General features: G+C 42.9%; 1 protein-coding gene across 1 annotated transcript in view; it reads right to left on the bottom strand.

The window, feature by feature from the left end:
- ANK2 (ankyrin 2) overlaps positions 1–17,746 on the bottom strand; it is a 187,054-nt gene that overhangs the window by 71,816 nt on the left and 97,492 nt on the right. Inside the window, exons 10-17 of the mRNA XM_059469778.1 lie at positions 11,400–11,498; positions 10,577–10,774; positions 7,652–7,750; positions 7,380–7,478; positions 4,844–4,942; positions 4,432–4,629; positions 1,399–1,497; positions 778–876 (exon numbers count right to left, since the gene is read on the bottom strand). Coding sequence (XP_059325761.1) covers positions 778–876; positions 1,399–1,497; positions 4,432–4,629; positions 4,844–4,942; positions 7,380–7,478; positions 7,652–7,750; positions 10,577–10,774; positions 11,400–11,498 — 990 coding nt within the window. The remainder of the gene's footprint in view (positions 1–777; positions 877–1,398; positions 1,498–4,431; positions 4,630–4,843; positions 4,943–7,379; positions 7,479–7,651; positions 7,751–10,576; positions 10,775–11,399; positions 11,499–17,746) is intronic.

Below are 17,746 nucleotides of genomic sequence, written 5' to 3'. Positions count from 1 at the left end.
GCCAGGTGCTAGCACACAGGTACTGTGGGGGATGCTTGCTTGGGTTGTCCTGTGGCTCTTTTGCTGTGTTTTTTTAAGTTTCCCAAACTATCCTGCTTCCCATGCACTGCCATGGAAACTACATTCCCAATACAATCCCTGAGCATTTACCGAAAGCCTGTAGATCAGCAGCTTTGCACAGGGCAGGACACTATCTGCTGTTGCACCTATCTGGTCACCATTTTCCCCTTATAGCAGCTTTTGCTTTACACAGCAATAGCACAACACCACTCCTAACCCTGGAATGATCTGTGTGCATGGTCAGAATGCACAATTCTAAAGTTCTTGCTAATATTATGTAATAGTGAGGTGACTTCCAACTGCAACCAAAGCTTTAACAGAGCTGAGTCCCCTCAGGGCTCCCCAGTGTCCCTTCAGAGCTCCCCTCACCTGCACAGTGATACCACACCAACACTCCTAACGCCGGAATAAAATGCTTAATGTCATTGCTAACATTGCACAATAGTGAAGTGACTTCCAGCTGTGACTAAAACTCTGGTGGGACTGACTCCCCTCAGCGCCAGGGCTCCCCTCAGGGCTGCCCTCACCGACGCAGCGATACCGCGACGCCACTGAAATTAATTCGAAATTAACTCCCCTTGTGCTCATTCCCCGTCTGCCTGGCCAGAATATACATTTTTTACGCCGTTGCTACCGCTGCGCAGTGATAAATGGCCCGGCGGCCTCGTCGGGGCCGGCTCCCCCCGGGCTCCCCTCACGGCGGGCGGGCGGGCTCACCTTGGCGGTGGCGTGAGGCGAGGCGCCCTTCTCCAGCAGCAGCAGCGCCACCTTCTGGTTGTCGTAGTGCGCCGCCACGTGCAGCGGGGTCAGGCCGTTCTGCAAGGGCGGGGACGGCGTTAGCGCGTTACGGGACACGGGGACACGGGCCGGAGGGGACACGGGGGCGGTGGGACGGAAGGGTTGGGGGGAGCAAGGGACAGAGGGGACGGGGGAGAGGCAGTGGGGATGGACAGCAAGGGCATGGCAAGCAGGTGACTGTTAGTGGGGAGAAGCAGCGCACCAGGCAAACCACAGTGGCAGCTGCTGGCTTTCATCACCCACACCAGGGGATGTGGGGCTTTGTCCCTATGTTTATCCATTGGGAATTTAGGTAGCTTGATGGAACCCGTGCTTCCTGAGCCAAAGACACACATCTGCCCTCAGAGCAGCCATGCACCCTCGTGCCATGGACCCAAACTCAGCGTGCTGGGTAGCAGCAGTCAGCCACCATCCAGGGGAGACACAATCCCAACAAAGCCACAGCCACCATGCAAAAGAAGCTGCAGCCTTCTTAGGGTGCATATTTCACACAGTTCTTCCTTAAGGAAAGGCTTCTGACTTTTTCTTCCCCAGCAGTACCTTGCCAGCAGAATCAGGACAGGCACGGCGCTGCAGCAGGAGCTTTGCCACTTCTAGGCTCCCATATTTGGCTGCCACATGCAACGGTGTGAATCCCTTCTGAAAAATTCCAGGAGATAAAACACAGATGTTTGTGTTAAAGGTCATGCTGACATCTCATGTCTAAGAACTATGTGTTAAGCACCTGCTCTTCAACCTCAGAATTGATAACTGAACCTAGAAAGAGCAGCCTCTCTTGAAAGCAATTCGAGAAGCACAAAATACAAGAAAATACTTTCCCTTTTATTATTCTTCCCTACTTATGTGCTCTTAGGCTGGCAGACATTTTATCTGATTTTAGCAACACACACTGCATGGGGGCAATGAAGGCACTTCTTCAAATTTACACCCCAAACCAGCTGCATCTTTTTTCGTTCCATGATGACAGCTTTACAAGTATTTCTTGCATCAGTCATTGCCAGTAACAATGAAACACCAATAAAATTGATTAGATAAATCCTCCAAACTCTAATTCCCTTCCTCCAGAAGGGTTAGGTGAAAAATATTTTGCACTTGCATTTGTGTATTCATACAGTCACAAAGTTCTACTGAAGCTAAAACGAGCCCTTTGCTTTGCCTGTTTTAATTAAAAATTTGGTAAGGAAAGCTCATGGATGTATGACAGTAGGTGGCAGCCTGCACCGCTGCCTGACAGTAATTTTGGGAAGCTGCAATGACCTATTTGCCTGGCACATAAGTCATGTTTAATGTTTATTATCATTATCATTTAGTTCCATTAATCCCACCTCAGAGTTTATATTGGGTAATCTCAAACATTTTCAGTTCACAAATCACAAGTCTATAAAGATATTATCTAGTGGGCTCCATCTTCTCCTATTCATAATTATAGAATGTTCCTGCAATACTAATTGCCATCAAGCAATATGGGAAATTAGGAAAGTATTTAGTGTATTTTTAGCCATTCTAATGTGATTTAACAGCTGGATAAAAGGAGAACAGCAAGCCCTTCCAGTAATCCATGGATCATAATTTGAAAATTGCTGGTTTAGTCTTTTAAACCCTGGAAGACACGTCGTTGTTCATAAACATGTTTTAAGCTCCAACTGTAAAACCAAGGGTACTTTTATAAATAGCGAAAATTACGTGATTCTCACTTTAAATTTGGAAAAGATATCTTGATATATCATTCTCTTCACAGCTATCTACTATCTTACATATTCATCTCTCTGTTAGTAATCTATTGGTACCGTTTTTGGCTAAAAAACTCACTAGTGATTCTGGAGAGCAATTATTTCACAGTTCCAGACAAAATGGCCTGTTGTGTCACATGACATCTCATTTTAGAACCACTGAAAATAGATCCAGCATTCGATGAGACTGGGCAGATGATGACTTCTGTGTTTTAGGAACATTCCTTTCAGCTAGAACAGGGCAGAATTATTCTGCTATTTAAGTTAATAAGGTATTGAAGAATAAAAGGAGACCTGTTCATAAAAAATATATTATTGCCATTCCCGTTTCTTTTTTGGAAATTCTGCCAAAAAAAAGCTGTGCCTTTAAGGGAAAGGGAGAAACAAGGACATTTTAAACCTGCCTTTGGCTTCAGTGGCAACCAAACCCAATTTTAGATTACAGCAAAGTTGAAATTTGATTAGTGTGGTGGTTTGACCAGGAAGAAGTGGGAATTCTGGGATGTTGTGGTCAAACCAATGGGTGCTTGGATTTTTATATTGGCACCTGGTGTAGCCAGTGGGTTTTTGGACACACCTCTGAGAACACACAGGGGTTAAAAGCAGAGCTTCGGCCCTGGGAGGCTCTCTTGGGACTTTGAGGGACGGAGGTCGGATCTCCCTTCCCCCGTCCAGCTGCTGCTGCTGGGCGGGGGAGGGGCAGCCATGTGGTAGGCTTGGGCCTGGACAGAGATGGGGGGTGAGGAGGCCCTGGAGGATGGAAGGGTGGAGGAAGAGCCCCAAGAGACAGCAGCCATCCCCCCCGCCCCCCCCCCTTGGAGACAGAGAGAGAGAGAGAGAGAGTGCAGCCTGTGTCGTTATCTTGAAACTCAGTAAACATGTGCTGGCAGCAGGCAGCCCGGCTGAGGAGATGGGGGAGTGCAGCCAGGAGTCCGGCCGCCTGGAGGAGTTTTTAACCCTTTTTGGACAATGAAAACCTTACAGAACATTAACCCTTCCTAGATGAGTGATAAGAGTGGAGGAGGACGAAGGAAATGAACGAGTGATGGAGGTCTGGACCAGAGAGAGAGTGAGAGATGTTGAAAGAATGGAGAAGATGGAGTGGCATTTTATGCTGGACTCTTTTGTGTAGCCATGGACAGAGCCATGTTTCCGTGTGATACAGAGACTGAGTCCAGGGGGAGAAATGTCCCAGTGCCAGAGAAGATTCAGTGTGGGTACCCCTCGGCCCCAGGGGGTATATAAAATATGGGGGGGACAGATGTCCCAAGGGTGAGAAGGTGAGATACTGTGCTTTTCTGGAACTGGACAAAGCATCCTTAAAAAGACAACCCTGGAAGCAGTCCTGATCCCTGTTCGGTGATGAGAGCACCGGAACAAGGACGGAAAAGGCCACCACGACACATGGAAGGACTCCCTCTCCTCTTGAGGAACTGGAAGTTTGAGCAATCTAAAGAGTGGTGTTGGACCCAGAACTGGTGATTTTGGAGGATGTATTGTATTGGGAATTTAGGGGGGAGGAGGGGGAGAGTGTTTTTTGTGAGGTTTTCATTTTCCTCGTGTTTTCTTTTTTTCTTTTGTGTGTAGTTTAGTAATTGTTTGTGTGTAGTTTAGTTAATAAACTTTTCTTTATGTTTAAGCTGGAGCCTGCTTTGCTTGTTCCTGGTCACATCTCACAGCAGACACCGGGGAGAAGGTGTACTCATGGGGGCTCTGGCTTTGCCAGGCCAAAACCATAACAATTAACTTGTGATACGTCACTCCAGCCTACTGGATTGTTGCCGATCAAATAAGAAGACAACAAAAGGGCCCAAAGTGCTTCAGTTCCTCAGTTTAGCCTTACCTTGGTGGACATGGAGTGCGAGGCGCCGGCCTCAAGGAGCACGGAGGCGACATCGAGCTGCCCCTCGCGGGCAGAGATGTGCAGCGGGGTGTAGCCGTTGGTGGTGGCGGCGTCGGGGTGTGCCATGTGCTGCAGCAGCAGCTGCACGATCTCCGTCTTGCCCAGGCGGGAGGCGATGTGCAGCGGGGTCTGTTCTTCCTACAACTCAAATCGAGTGGGTCGTTAGTGCTAGCGAGCCACCCTGAGCCCAGCATCCTCCTGGGTCCCCACACACATTCCTATGCATTTCTCTTGCAGAGTCATAGGAAGCGATAGCAGAAAAAATGGAGTAATGGAGGAGAAGAGGGTGGTGAATGATTCCTTCAGCCGTGGTTTTAAAAGGAAAAGAAAACACTATAAGCAGAACACCTACCCTGGCTCGGGCATCCACCAGGGCCCCATTCCTCAGGAGGCAGCGAACCACTTCCACCTGCCCGGCACGTGCTGCCATGTGCAATGCGGTTTCTCCACGCTGCAGGAAAGCAAAAGCATTTCAGTGTCCTAAACTTCCATGAAGAAAGATCATTGCCAGCTCCAGTCCCAACCATGACAGCTGGTGCTGAGACCCATCCTTCTGCCAGCTGAGACTCTGGCTTCTGCCACAGGGCAGGGTGTAAATACATGTGGCTGTACCTGGAATGCCTTGGTTTGCCATCTGGACAATCCAAGACTCAAGCACTAAGAGACAGAATGAAAATCCTGGCTTAGGAAAAATTCTGTCAGATAGACTTGCCCTGGTCACATATGCCCCTCAGCTTTCTACATAACAGAGCATCAGCTTGTGTGCTGCACAGGAGATGAGAGTACACTGAGCTGTGTCTCTCTAGGGATTGCACAGCACAGGAGACTCAAGATGGAAGGGGATAATTTTCCAGATGGTCCCCTCCTGCACACTGTGTGGAGCTGGCAGCATTAAGAGGTATGAGCCTCTTGCAATGGCTGAGCACAACTCAGCCAGCACACGGAATGTGTAAAATCTGTACTCAGCAGTGTGGCTCTGTCTCCAGGCTGTGGAATCGATCTTGTTTCAAGCCTTTTGTAGCTCTCAGAATTTGAAGGATAAGAAATATTGGAAAGCATTTTCAGATCAGGAATATTCAAAGCATTTACTTTTTGCATAGGTCTTCAAAAAAAACACTGAAATGAGGATTCCTTGAGGACAGCATTCCTAGTTTAATTGGGCTCTGTCCTTTGAGTGCAGTGTCCCAAAGTGGACTGAAATGGTCCCTGGGCAGCTCACCAGCACCTGGTGCATCAGGTCTTGGGACAGCTCTGCAACCTGAAGCTCTATTCATCTCACGTTATATCATGAGAACACAGCAGGACCCATCATTTCCTTGTGTTATTTGTTCATAATTCTAACACCAGAGCTGGAGAATATTATGTTGTAAGGCCTTTCTCCCCTTGACTACCACTTAAACTGCAACTGCCAAAATGAGCACCCGAGTCAAGACCTTTTACATCAGAACAGGGAATCATGTCCTCTTGTCCTCATCTAGATGAGGGAAAGAAGTAGCTTTAGCTTGCCTGCTAATAGGGATTTTTACTTACTACAAACCCTCTTCACCAGGAGCTGACTTATCTTGTCATTCTTAAATTAACATTGTATTACCAGCTGTGATTAGTAGGTATGCAAGAAAAAAATCCCACAGCCCTAGCTAAAAATCTTAATCATTCCATCTATATATAAAGTTTATTACCTGAAGAATAAGCTGTTTAATATGTGAAAATACTCTAAAGATCAAATTTCTGCAATGACCCTTTTTGGTTGAATTAGCAAAGCAATTTAGGTTTTGGAAACAGTAATTCAACAGGGAAACTCAGCTTACCAAGTGAAAGCCAAGACACCTGTGTAGCAGAAATTGGAAAGTGTTAAACTTTGCACACAAATGCCTGATAACACAATATTTTTAACTGCTTCCACAAGGATTTTGTGTTGGTTTTTTATTATCAATAAAGTTCTTACATAAGGATTGCTTCCATAATAAAGTATGGAAAGTCTATTTAAATGATTCACATTAACAATTCTGCACGCTAACCATTTCACTGGGTTGCATCTAAGATTTTTCTAGCTGAGAAAAAATAATGAGTACCAGGATTACTAAATTTTTGTTGTTTTTGCTGCTGGGAACACTTACCTATAACCTTATGTACTGAAAAAAGCTGCTTCCCAAGTACAGCAAGGTCCTAAGTTGAATAACAAGGTGGTCCTAAGTTGAATATTTGTTTACGCTGACAAATTCAAACAGTAAAATATCTTACGAAATACATCTCAGAAAATGATAATGTTGTTTTTGTTAGTTCATTTTTTTTCCCCCCTATTTTTGGTAACTAGGCTGTTGGTATACAAACATTGATTTCTATGGTAAGTCAGGTTCTGCATTTTGTGTTACTTCCCAAAGGTCACATTTTCCAGATTTAATCACCGATTCCTGGAATTTCCTGTCTAAGAAGAACATCCTGAGTTTTCCAGGTTTGTTTTTTGTTTAATCATTGGGGTTTTAAGCATTTCATACTCTTTCACTGACAGGAATGACACAATTTCATGGCAGCCAGTGAAGTCATGCAGGCAGAAATTAGAGCCATTTGGACTTGAATTTCATCCTTCAGAACAGAAACACAGACTTTGTGGGATTTGGCTTATAATCCATTTTGGATGGTTTTGGTGTGCTTTGTCTGTTTCTAAGGAAAACTTTACCTACTTAAGCATTGTTGCAGATCGCATGAAACCAGAGATGGCTTGTTACACATGCAGTCATCGCTTTCCCCTCTTCACTAAAAGTGCTACAATAACTTGCACTAATATTCAACAACGTGCCATTAAAATGTGACCCTTGGGCTGAGCTACACAGTAACCAGGGACTTTCTGAGGGTCCTGAGCAGAAGGTTCTAGTGAAAGCCATACTCACAATGTTAGTGACATCAGGAGAGGCTCCGTTCTGCAGCAGGAGGAGGACTATGTTCAAGTGGCCCATAAATGCAGCCACGTGTATTGGTGTGAGGCCCGACTGCGAAACAAAGCAAGAGCAGTTTTACTCCTCTGCACGGCTCAAGGGATGGGCTTCTTCATTCAAATCAAACATGTAGGAAAGTGAGGTGGGACAGGAGAGACAGGAGGAAGAAAGCAAAAAAGGAGAGACAGAGAAGGAGTGTTTCTGCAGGACATGAAACATTTTGCTACCTCTGTTATAGCCTGGATTGAAGCCCCATATTTCACCAGGAGTTCCATGACTTTGATGCGATTTTTCTTGCAGGCAATGTGCAGTGGAGTAAAACCATTCTGTGCAAAAGACAGTGGTGTTAGTCAGAAACATGCAGCTACACTTCCCACACAGCTCCATGCTGCCACACCAGGAGCACAAGGGTTAGGCTACCACAAGTAGCTGTTCTTTAAGCACAACAGGTTATGGATAACAGACATCTTCCACTATCTGAGGCACAACAAAGCAGTGCTGCTGCTTTCTTCCCAGGCCTGGGAGAGAAAGGAACCCTCCAACTCCAGACTTCACATACAGACACATCTGTACTGCCTGCCAACTGCACGTATGTATGTGTGTGTGTGTGTACTTCCTGGGGCTGCACACACGTCTGTGAGGAGAACTCCCAGTGCTTCCCAAGACTGCCTAACACAAGGGAAATGGAAGAAATTACGGTGAACACTTCAGAATCAGCACCTTTACAAAGCATTTCCTGTTCCTCCCTAGGAGAATTGTGGAAGGTTTGGGTTGGAAAAGCCCATCTTGTTCCACCTCCTACCATGTGCAGGGACACCTTCCACTATGCCAGGTTGCTCCAAGCCCCATCCAACCTGTCCCTGGAGATTTCTACCGATGGGGCCACCACAGATTCGCTGAGCAACCTGTGCCAGGCCCTCCCCATCCTCAGAAGGGAGAATTTCTCCCTAATCTCTAACCCAAATCTACTCTCTTTCAGTTTGAAGCCACTTAAACTGAGAAAAAGAGAGGAACAGAGTGCTTATTACAGGTTCCCCCTTAATCTGTCATTTTACTTGAAATCTAAGGACCTGTATGTATTTATTTTTACATTTATACCCTAAGCTATAATATCCATGTGTGTGTATGTTCTGATGTGCCTTAAATAAAGAACTACCCCTTGAGCTGTGGTATCATGATAGTCTGATGACAGTTAATGCAGGTTAAGTGTGTCTCTGAAGCTGAGCCAACACATTATTTACCACATGTGAACAGTTTAGTGAAAAGCACAAGTAACATTTTTTAGATAATGTTGAAAAATTGGTAAATTTTCTAATGAAGAGCATCAGTATTGCCAAACAATCAACCAGTAGTAACCAGAACCTTGCAGTGAGATCTTAGTTTATGGGAAAAGATAATCATGTAACAATTGTTCTACAGGCTGCTTCTGTTAAAGGAATGTTAATCACTAGTTCATTTGAAGGTGCTTTAAAGCATAAAGACATTAAAAAAGCTGAGAACTCACATAGTGCTTGTATCCCCAAAGCATTTTGCAAACATTAACAATTTTTTTAAGTAGCTGAAAAAGCATTCTTTATAATATTTATTCCATCGCTGAACTCTGCTGAATATGATTAACTGTTTCTCTGATTTCTAAAGAAATAATCAAAACCATTTGATATTTTACCTCCCACACATCTCTCAATATATTTCACAGGGAGTTTTACTGTTTCAGAAGTTTCCATATTTTTCACTGAATTTCATTGCCTCAGTTGATTTAATTTTGCTACTTCGATTTAAGTGAGGAACAGTTTGACAGGGGAGGGGAGAAGGCAGAAAAAAAATCAATCACTAACAGAAATTATGAGCTTCATTTAATATATTAAACACTATCAACAAGCCAAAGGCGACAAGTCCCTGATGGGAGAGAGAAAATGGGGGGGGTAGTGGGGAGAGAAAATGAGTTTGGTGGGAAGGGAGCAGAGGCAGCAGCCTGAGGGTGTTCTCCTTTTGTTTCAGATGTTTCACAGGGAGGGAGGCATGGAGGGAGGGGAACAGAAGATATATTTCTGGTCATGGAAAGAAAGAAAGAAGACGTAGGGGGTATTTGTGAGTAGCTGGGCAAAGTGCAGGTAATCAGAAGACTGGCAAGAAAAACAAGCAAGGATAAAAACAGCGTCAACAAAAATCACCCAAGTGAGCACGGCACTGAAAAAAGCAAAGCAAAGGAAGTATAAGAGGAGGAAGCCAAAGGAGCTATGGGATTTGTGGGTATGGAAAGGCCAAGAAAAATGAGGGGGCAGAAGAAGACGGTATCAGTTCCAAGGAAGCAAAGGACAGGGAGAGCCTACACAGAAAAACAATGGGTCCTAGTGTGGGCAGGAAGCTGGGGAAGGCTGAGTGCCCACACTAGGTGGGGTTCTTTAGAGGCCCCCAGTGCAGCTTGGCCATGGCAGAACTCTGGCCACACAGGAAAACCTCAAGTGTTCACAAACTCCTTCTCTTCCTGACAGAGTGCAATATGTTGGTACATGAACTCCCAGCCAGCTAACAGTGCCTAGTAGAGAAAATTGTAATCTTGTCCGGCTTTGGATACATTAAAGACTCCAAATGTTTCCAGAGTCAAATGTGATGTTTTCCTCACTGTTAGGGGCAATGGTTTGATCAGTGAGTAAAAGGAATCATACCTGCTGTCCTGTAAGCATAAGAACTGTTTTTTGGAAAGAAAAATGGCACCTAATAGAGGAAACTGTCATCATTTGATAAATGCAGAAATATTAGCTTTCCAATATGTTTTGTCTATGCCAATTAACTTACTAATTCAGTTGAAAGTCCAGAAATTGTGTATTCTATCACCCGGTATGGAAAACTGAGCCATTAATTCATTAAAACACCAATGTATACATCAACATCAGCCAGAACCTGCTCTGATTTTAGGGACTCTGCAGAGCTTCCATACCTGACATACCATACCATACAGCCACTTGCCAAGGGGTGTGTTCCATGACCAGGCCTAGGCACACAAGGCACACGACTGGTAACCAGCAAGTGTGACACCCCTGTGGCTACTGCATCTACTTAAGGCTGTGGAGTTTGCTGACAGTTCTCACTCAACTTTCCTGGCAAGAGCTACCAGGCAGCTTTGTTCCATGACCCATGTGGGACAGCTTTACCAGGGCACGGGCGTTGGGGTTGGCTCTCTTGTCCAGCAGGAGCTTGGTGACACGGTAGTGACCGCAGTGAGCGGCCACGTGCAGAGCAGTCAGGTAGTCCAGTGTCACATCATCCACAGGAGCCTTGTGCTGCAGCAGGTGCTTGACACATTCCACATGGTCCCCCTGGGCTGCCATGTGGAGTGGGGAGAGTCCATTCTGTGACAGAACAGAACAGCAGCTTCAGTAATCCCCACTTAGACTGTGGTACATGTAAGAAGGACATTTTTTGTTGTGAGGTGCTGCTCAGTGGGCTCTGCTATTATACAAATATCTTCCCATCATTAGTTTCACCAAAGAGACAGAACTTGTTGCAAATGCATTTATTTTAGATGTATGTTTTCCAGATGTGAGGAAGAAGACACTGAAATAATTTTCCTACTCTGAAATAGTTGGAAAAAATAATTAGGAGAAACTGTCCTCATTATTGTATGTGATGGGTCAGAAAATGTGTACCAGGAATCACCTCTCAGGAGTGACTGACCCAGCTTTCACATCTCTGTGTACTACAGGCTCAGGAAGCAGCACAAGGGAAGTGCTGGCAGTAGCACTCCACATCTTGTGTTTAGTCTGATACTAGAGAGACGGGCAAGCAAGTGTATGGTTTTCATGCATTTGGAAAGGATTATGTAAGCAAACCTTATTTTGGATCATTCTTCCCATTAATACATCTCCTTTGGGAGGACAGTAACATTGCTGTCTTCCTCCTTGTCCTCTCAGGGACACTGTAAGCTCTGTGGAAGGTTACAGAGGTGTCCTATACTCTGACAGAGCCCATACACACCTTGGTCCGTGCGAGCAGGGGGGCACCTCGCTCCAGGAGCAGCTCCACAACCTGGTCGTGGCCACTTCGTGCTGCACAGTGCAGTGGGGTGAGTCCATCCTTCAAGGAAAAGGAGAGAAAACAAATGAACACATCCTCAGTTGTTTGTCCTGGCACTCTGGGGAACAGCCTGCCAGGAATACAGCCCCACACATGAGAAAAAGCTCCTTTTTTGACTCCTAACTGCAGCTGGCTCCACAGTGTGAAGTTTCATCCCTGTTCTTGCTTGCACCAGTAAAGGACACTCTAAGGTTACTGTTTGAGGGAGAAAGCTCATTGTGTGCTGAAATCTCTTCTCAAAGGATAATGTGAGGGTGCACTGCCTCCTCCCCTCCCTGGCCACTGCATGGCTTTGATACAGCATTGCCTCTCCCTGGGTTGAGGGTGCTCCATGAACCAACCCATGTCCTTGGATTGCTTTTGATGCAGGGATGAAACAGGTGATGTTCATACCAGAAAATTTGCTCCAGAATTTTCTTTTGCTTTTAAACAGGCATCAATATAAAGAAGATTTTAAAACAAGAGAAAAAGAGACAAACATAACCAAATCTTTCACTTCTGAGATTTAGGGGTGAACACAGAGCTAACAATTCTTTTCTAAAATTGCTGTCACACCACCAACTCCACAAGAGTTTTTTCCATTGCAGAACACCATTCTGTATCAAAAGACTCACTCAGGGTACTATTAATGATCACAGCAGTAGTAGCAAAAGATATGTTCATGAACTATTTGGATGGGAGAATGAATTCTAGCTAGCTTTTGTATAGTTTGGACTTAATGCAGAAAAATAAATATGAGGCTGGAAAAATGGTTGTGAAAGAATATTAGTGCTGAATGACAGAAAAAAGGTAACACATAGGATATGAAAATCCAAGTTTTCATCTCCTCAGCCCTCAGCATTGTTCAAGCACACACTCAGAGATGTCATCAGCATTCACTCAACAGAGGTGGCTTTACCAAGGTGAAACAGCAATGTTTTTAATTGCAAGAAAAGCCTTCTCCTTTTGAGACATGCCACTCATCTTGTGTGACATCTACATTGTTATTCCAAGGATCCCATTGAGGAATCCAGAAACAGCTTGATTAAAAGGATAATATGCAGGTCTGAATTCCACAGAGGCTAAAAAAGTAGCAAAACTGCCAAAACATGGCACTAAGGATGAGTTGGTGACCCTGCTTCATACACAGATGGACTGTTTACCTTGTTGGGGGTTTGGAGGAAACCGGCATTACTACACTTTTAAATTAAAAGTAGCTCTAGACTACACAGTGCCATTGCAACTGCAAGCTCATTGTGGCAAACCCTTCCCTATAACACCCTACAAAAGGCAGTTCCAAGAAGCAGAGCGTCTCTCATGCCCAGTTTCCAAAGCACAAAGCCTTTTCCAAGTGAGCAGCACCACAAAGCTCCACAGCTGCAAGGGGCTGAAGTCTGCAGGAAGAATTTTTCTCCCTTACTTATCTCCTTTTTCCAGAGGCTTTTGTGACACACTGACAGGGTTAGGTGTGCCTGGGTGCTCACTGTGTCAGAGGCATTCCTAAATCCCACAGAAGGTTTGCACTGAAATTACACAGGTGAAAGATCAAACCCAAAAACAGAATTCATGGCCTTCAGCACTGATAGATGGGGTCAGTGAGAAGAATTATGTGGAAATAATTTACTTTTTTTTATGCACTGAAACTTCAGAGTCCTCTGAGCCCAGTCTTTTTATGACCAACTGAGGTATGCTATCTCATTACCAGAGGGATTCCTACAGATAACTCCCACTGGCATTACAAAGGTAAGAATATATCCCAAATGCATTTCTAGGGAAGGTATTTATCTGGTATTTCTTTCCAGTTTCTGGCCTCTTGTGCTCTACATTTTTAATCAATGTGGGAGGCTCACTTTCTTTATTTGCGTGGTGGCTTTGATGTTACTCTATTTAGTAAAACAACAAAAAAAGAAAAATTGCATGAATCCTTGAACAAAAGTAGGACAAATCCCAAGAGGGAGAAAAAGAAGAAAAATATAAGCTAAGAAGTGCATCAACTCCTCAAGAATGTCTGGCTAAAACAAAAAAACTCTATATAACTTCAAACAATGATTTCTTCTTTGTTCTTATCTACAATTCCCTTTCAAAGCAGAGATAGAATTTTGCTATCCTACTCTACTCTGCCATAGGTGTTTTGAGGACCTCCTACAGAACCCTCTTCCCTTTCCTCTTTCTGCTGTGATGAAAACATCATGTATTGTTGCCATTATATTGCAAGAATTCTATTGTCACTATATTGCAAAGGTTCCACATTGCTAGAGTTTGGTACCTCCTTGATGTTTCTGATAGGCAGCTCCTCTCAGCACTGACTCTTCCTTCTTCTTACAGCAACCAACTCCAGATCCCCTCAACCAACCAACCCACTCTTTTATAACTCTCTTCTTATTATTGGCTATAGCTCTGGCTTGTTAAAGTCAGGCCTGCTCCTAATCTTTAATAATTAACCTGGCTGCAACTCTTTAGGGGATAAGATTACTTTCTATACTACCTTTATTTACTTATATTCTATCCCCCTACAATGTATATTTAAAAATTATTGTATATTTAATACTTCTAATTCTTTTGCTAATATCTTTTGTTTAAAAATGAGGGAGATTTCAAAGAGAAAGCTGTTGTAGTAGCAGAATCGGTAAAGAAAACAATGCAGACAAGCTGACATGAGCCAACATGAAGAGACACACTGGCGTACCAAATAAATCCTTTTTTGCACCATTACCTATTTGCCATGAGCCTCAGTGCTCTCAAAGTGGCTTCAGGAGCCGGCCTAAGTACTTTGTCAGTCATTCCTTTGCTAATTGAAGGACACAGAGTGACCAACACATCAGGCACATCACTTGACAGGACATCCATCTCTGGATCAGAGGGACACAGACTTTGAAGCACAAATAATGGATATCCCATCAACACAAAGGCTGCCATGTCAGGAGACAAGAAATTCAGAAATTTGATGTTTAGAGAAGTTTAACAATTATCTCCTTGCCCTGGATTGTGTGGAATGAAGAGTTAAATGTTTGTATCTTCCCACTGACATCCCACACCTGGTACTCTGCTGTTCCCAAATGTGGTACTCTCCTAACACACTCTGTGATGTAACCAACAGCTGGGTCACCCTGAGAAATGGCAATGCAATCCCCTCTGTGTGCATGGAAGGCAGGAAATTCCATCAATCCTAATTCTCTCTCAAATACTTCTCAAAATATGAGGAAAACTTGTGCTTTTTTTTTCCTTGAAAATCAATCACTGGTCATTTTTAACCTGCAGAATTAATTCTGAAGGCTGTGCATGACTCCTAACTGTAGGGCTTCCAAAGATGAATTATTTGGTCATTTCACAAATGTTTTCTTTCAGCTTAGCAGAGACACAGAGACAAAAAGAAGCTGTGCTTATGAGGGATTTTTAATGGGAAATGATGTGGGCAGCAGATTCACAGGACAGTTGCTCACATTCAGCGCTCATTCAACCAAAAACTATAAATAGAAATGAGCATCAAAGGCCAAATTATCAACGAATTATTCTAAACTGCAGTTGTATGTTCTCATTTTCATAAGGGTGAAGTAAAGTTTTAGTATTTCATATGTCAAATATGCAAAATTGTCTAAATTTTCTTGACAAATAATGGGACTTTAATTTGTTCATTTTTCATTATGACTAAACCTAATCTCTTTAAAAATGAACAAGGCGAGCCTCCCTCTTGCTTTAAGCTCTTGCCATAATTAAACATGCTGTAAAGTATTCCTCCAGGTCACCATTCACAGCACAAACTTGAAAAATACAGCAAAAAATATACCATGTGCTTGCTTGAATATTAAGATAATAACATAAGTAACTCCAAATAACCGTCATTTTCTAGATAACTTGCTTAGACAATTCATACAATACACCTTCCCACTCCCTTGTAAACATTATATGGAGCCACTAATTTTTTTATAGGAAATATCTGCATTGTGATTAGATATTTATAATCTGACAGAGCTTTAGGAACAGCAAAAGCTGACAATGAATTATTAGTGCTCTGTGCATGTAAGAAGATGAGGAGAAAATGTCACAGCAGCATTACTGCAGGAACAAACACTGTACAGAGCACAATGCCAGGGCAGGGCCAGGATCCTGCTGCAGTGGTTACCATGTGGAAATAGCAGAGCCAAGCCTATTTTGTCAGGACACAGATGTACAAAAGAAGATTTATTAGTAATAATATTTCAGTAGGTTTCCAGAAGGAGTGTTAAGGGGTGTCTGAAGCACATTTCCCACAAAAAAAAAACCCCAAACCAACCAAATCTGAGTTGTGCTGCCCAGTTTCCTTCCTTTTGTTTTCCTATTCACATGAGTGACCTGCCACTCCTCTGAGCTCCAGCTGAGCTCCTCCTTTCTGTGGCCCTTCTCCAACCCCAATGGTGCACCAGACCTTGTCCCACCACTGCCATGCCTATCCCTGCTCCAGCTGCCATGCTGCGGGCACACAGCACACTTACTGCCCCACACAATAATTTTGCCCTTCCAAGACCGGATGCTCTCCTTCATTCCCTGGATTTTATTCAACTGTAAATATTCAGGATGAAAACCTGCAGGAGGAGACTTAAGAAAAGTCCCAGAGCAACAAAAATCCAATTTCAATGTTGGCAAGATTGAATAGGAAGACGACAAAGTGTGTGACAGCTTCAGTGGTTGAGACAGGTGACAGTGTTCCTCCCCCTCTGAAGGGTGTTTCCTCACTCCCACAAAAATGGAAATTCCAGTAAGGCGATAAAAGCCTGTGAATTAAACAGCATTTTAAAAGAAAAAAAGCATGCAAAACCAAAACAATCTAATATTCTTGGTTTTTTTCCCCATACAATCTATAGAGAGAAATGATAGAGATAACACAAAAGCTGCATTCAGAAAGGATATTCCTAAAACCTTGTAATAGCCAGCAACATTTCCACATTCTGAAGGTGCACACTCTTATGATTCTATTATATGAAGACTCCATTTTATAGAAATACATGAATTTTGGCCATGCTAAAATTGCTTTTAAATTCTGACAATAATTCCCTGTAAGAATCCTTAGTGTGTTCCAGGAAGACTGTAAATGCTGTGGCCCTGGCACTGTGCTTCCTTCCCTCAAAGTGAGAACTGGGAATTGCCATGCTACCCTTGACCACCTGGCAGTGAATTAAGCATAAATTAAACTTTCCACCATCTTTCAGAGAACACACTTCTGCACAATTTCTCTGACTCCCTAACTCTAATCATCAGGATCTGCATGAGTTAGAATTTTGGTCAAATACTAAAATTTTAAATAAAATGATGCCACTTAAATTGTTACTAATGTAAGAAAATGTAAAGATAACATAGGATTGAGTAAAATTTTGAATATGAAATATTTTAGGATCGGTAATTTTACTCATTAATTATTTCATGAACAAAAGTCCAGAGAAGGCTTGTATGTAAATGGAAGTTGCAAAACATATAACAGATATTATATAATAATATATGTTAAAATAATATTTTAGTATTTTATGATAATATAATAATTATCTACTGTTACAGATGATATTTTGTTATAATATTATAATAATATTTCTAACAGATAGTAGTAATAAAAGTATCCTATTATTTTAAGAATGGAGTTTCCATTTCTCCTTTGGATGTAATATAAAAGATATTAAATTTCACATTTTAAAAACTTGGGACTTGATTGAGAAAAATGGTATGACTTGCAAAAAAAAAAAGTAAAATATTATTTTAAAATATGTACCGTGTCAAGAGATTTACCACTATGTCTACATTTTTATGGCTTTGTGAGAAATGAGATAAAATTTCAGCAAACACATTCTGAAATGTATAGAAAATAAAAATACTAATTTCGGCAGAAAGCAGAGCTTTCCTTTGACATGCTGCATTAACTATGGAACAGCAGGACAAATGCATCATTTACTCCTTTTGAGGAATAGACATTTTAATTTATATTTTTAGGCAACACAGGGGCTCCTAAAGAATCACTCTAATGGAAGATTTTCAAACATAGAAAGCTTTCACAGATTAACTTTGCAAACCTGAAGTACTGAATATCATCTGCAATCCCCTAAAATAAGCTTTTGCATCTTAATTTATGCAGCGTCAGATTTCATGTAACAAAGCAAGCTAAAAATAAACAGAACGAAAGCAGCGAGGGCTCCTTTAACTAAAGGGTGTATTTTGATGCGGTGTGGAGCACAAGAACTTGGCGGTGAAACATCGCAGTGTTTTAATTCCTCTGTTCTGCAGTGACTGTGACCTGCTGGAAGGCGGCA

The sequence above is a fragment of the Ammospiza nelsoni genome, chromosome 4 (assembly GCF_027579445.1).
Source record: "Ammospiza nelsoni isolate bAmmNel1 chromosome 4, bAmmNel1.pri, whole genome shotgun sequence".
Lineage (NCBI taxonomy): Eukaryota > Metazoa > Chordata > Aves > Passeriformes > Passerellidae > Ammospiza > Ammospiza nelsoni.
This window is presented reverse-complemented; position numbering and strand designations above follow the sequence as displayed.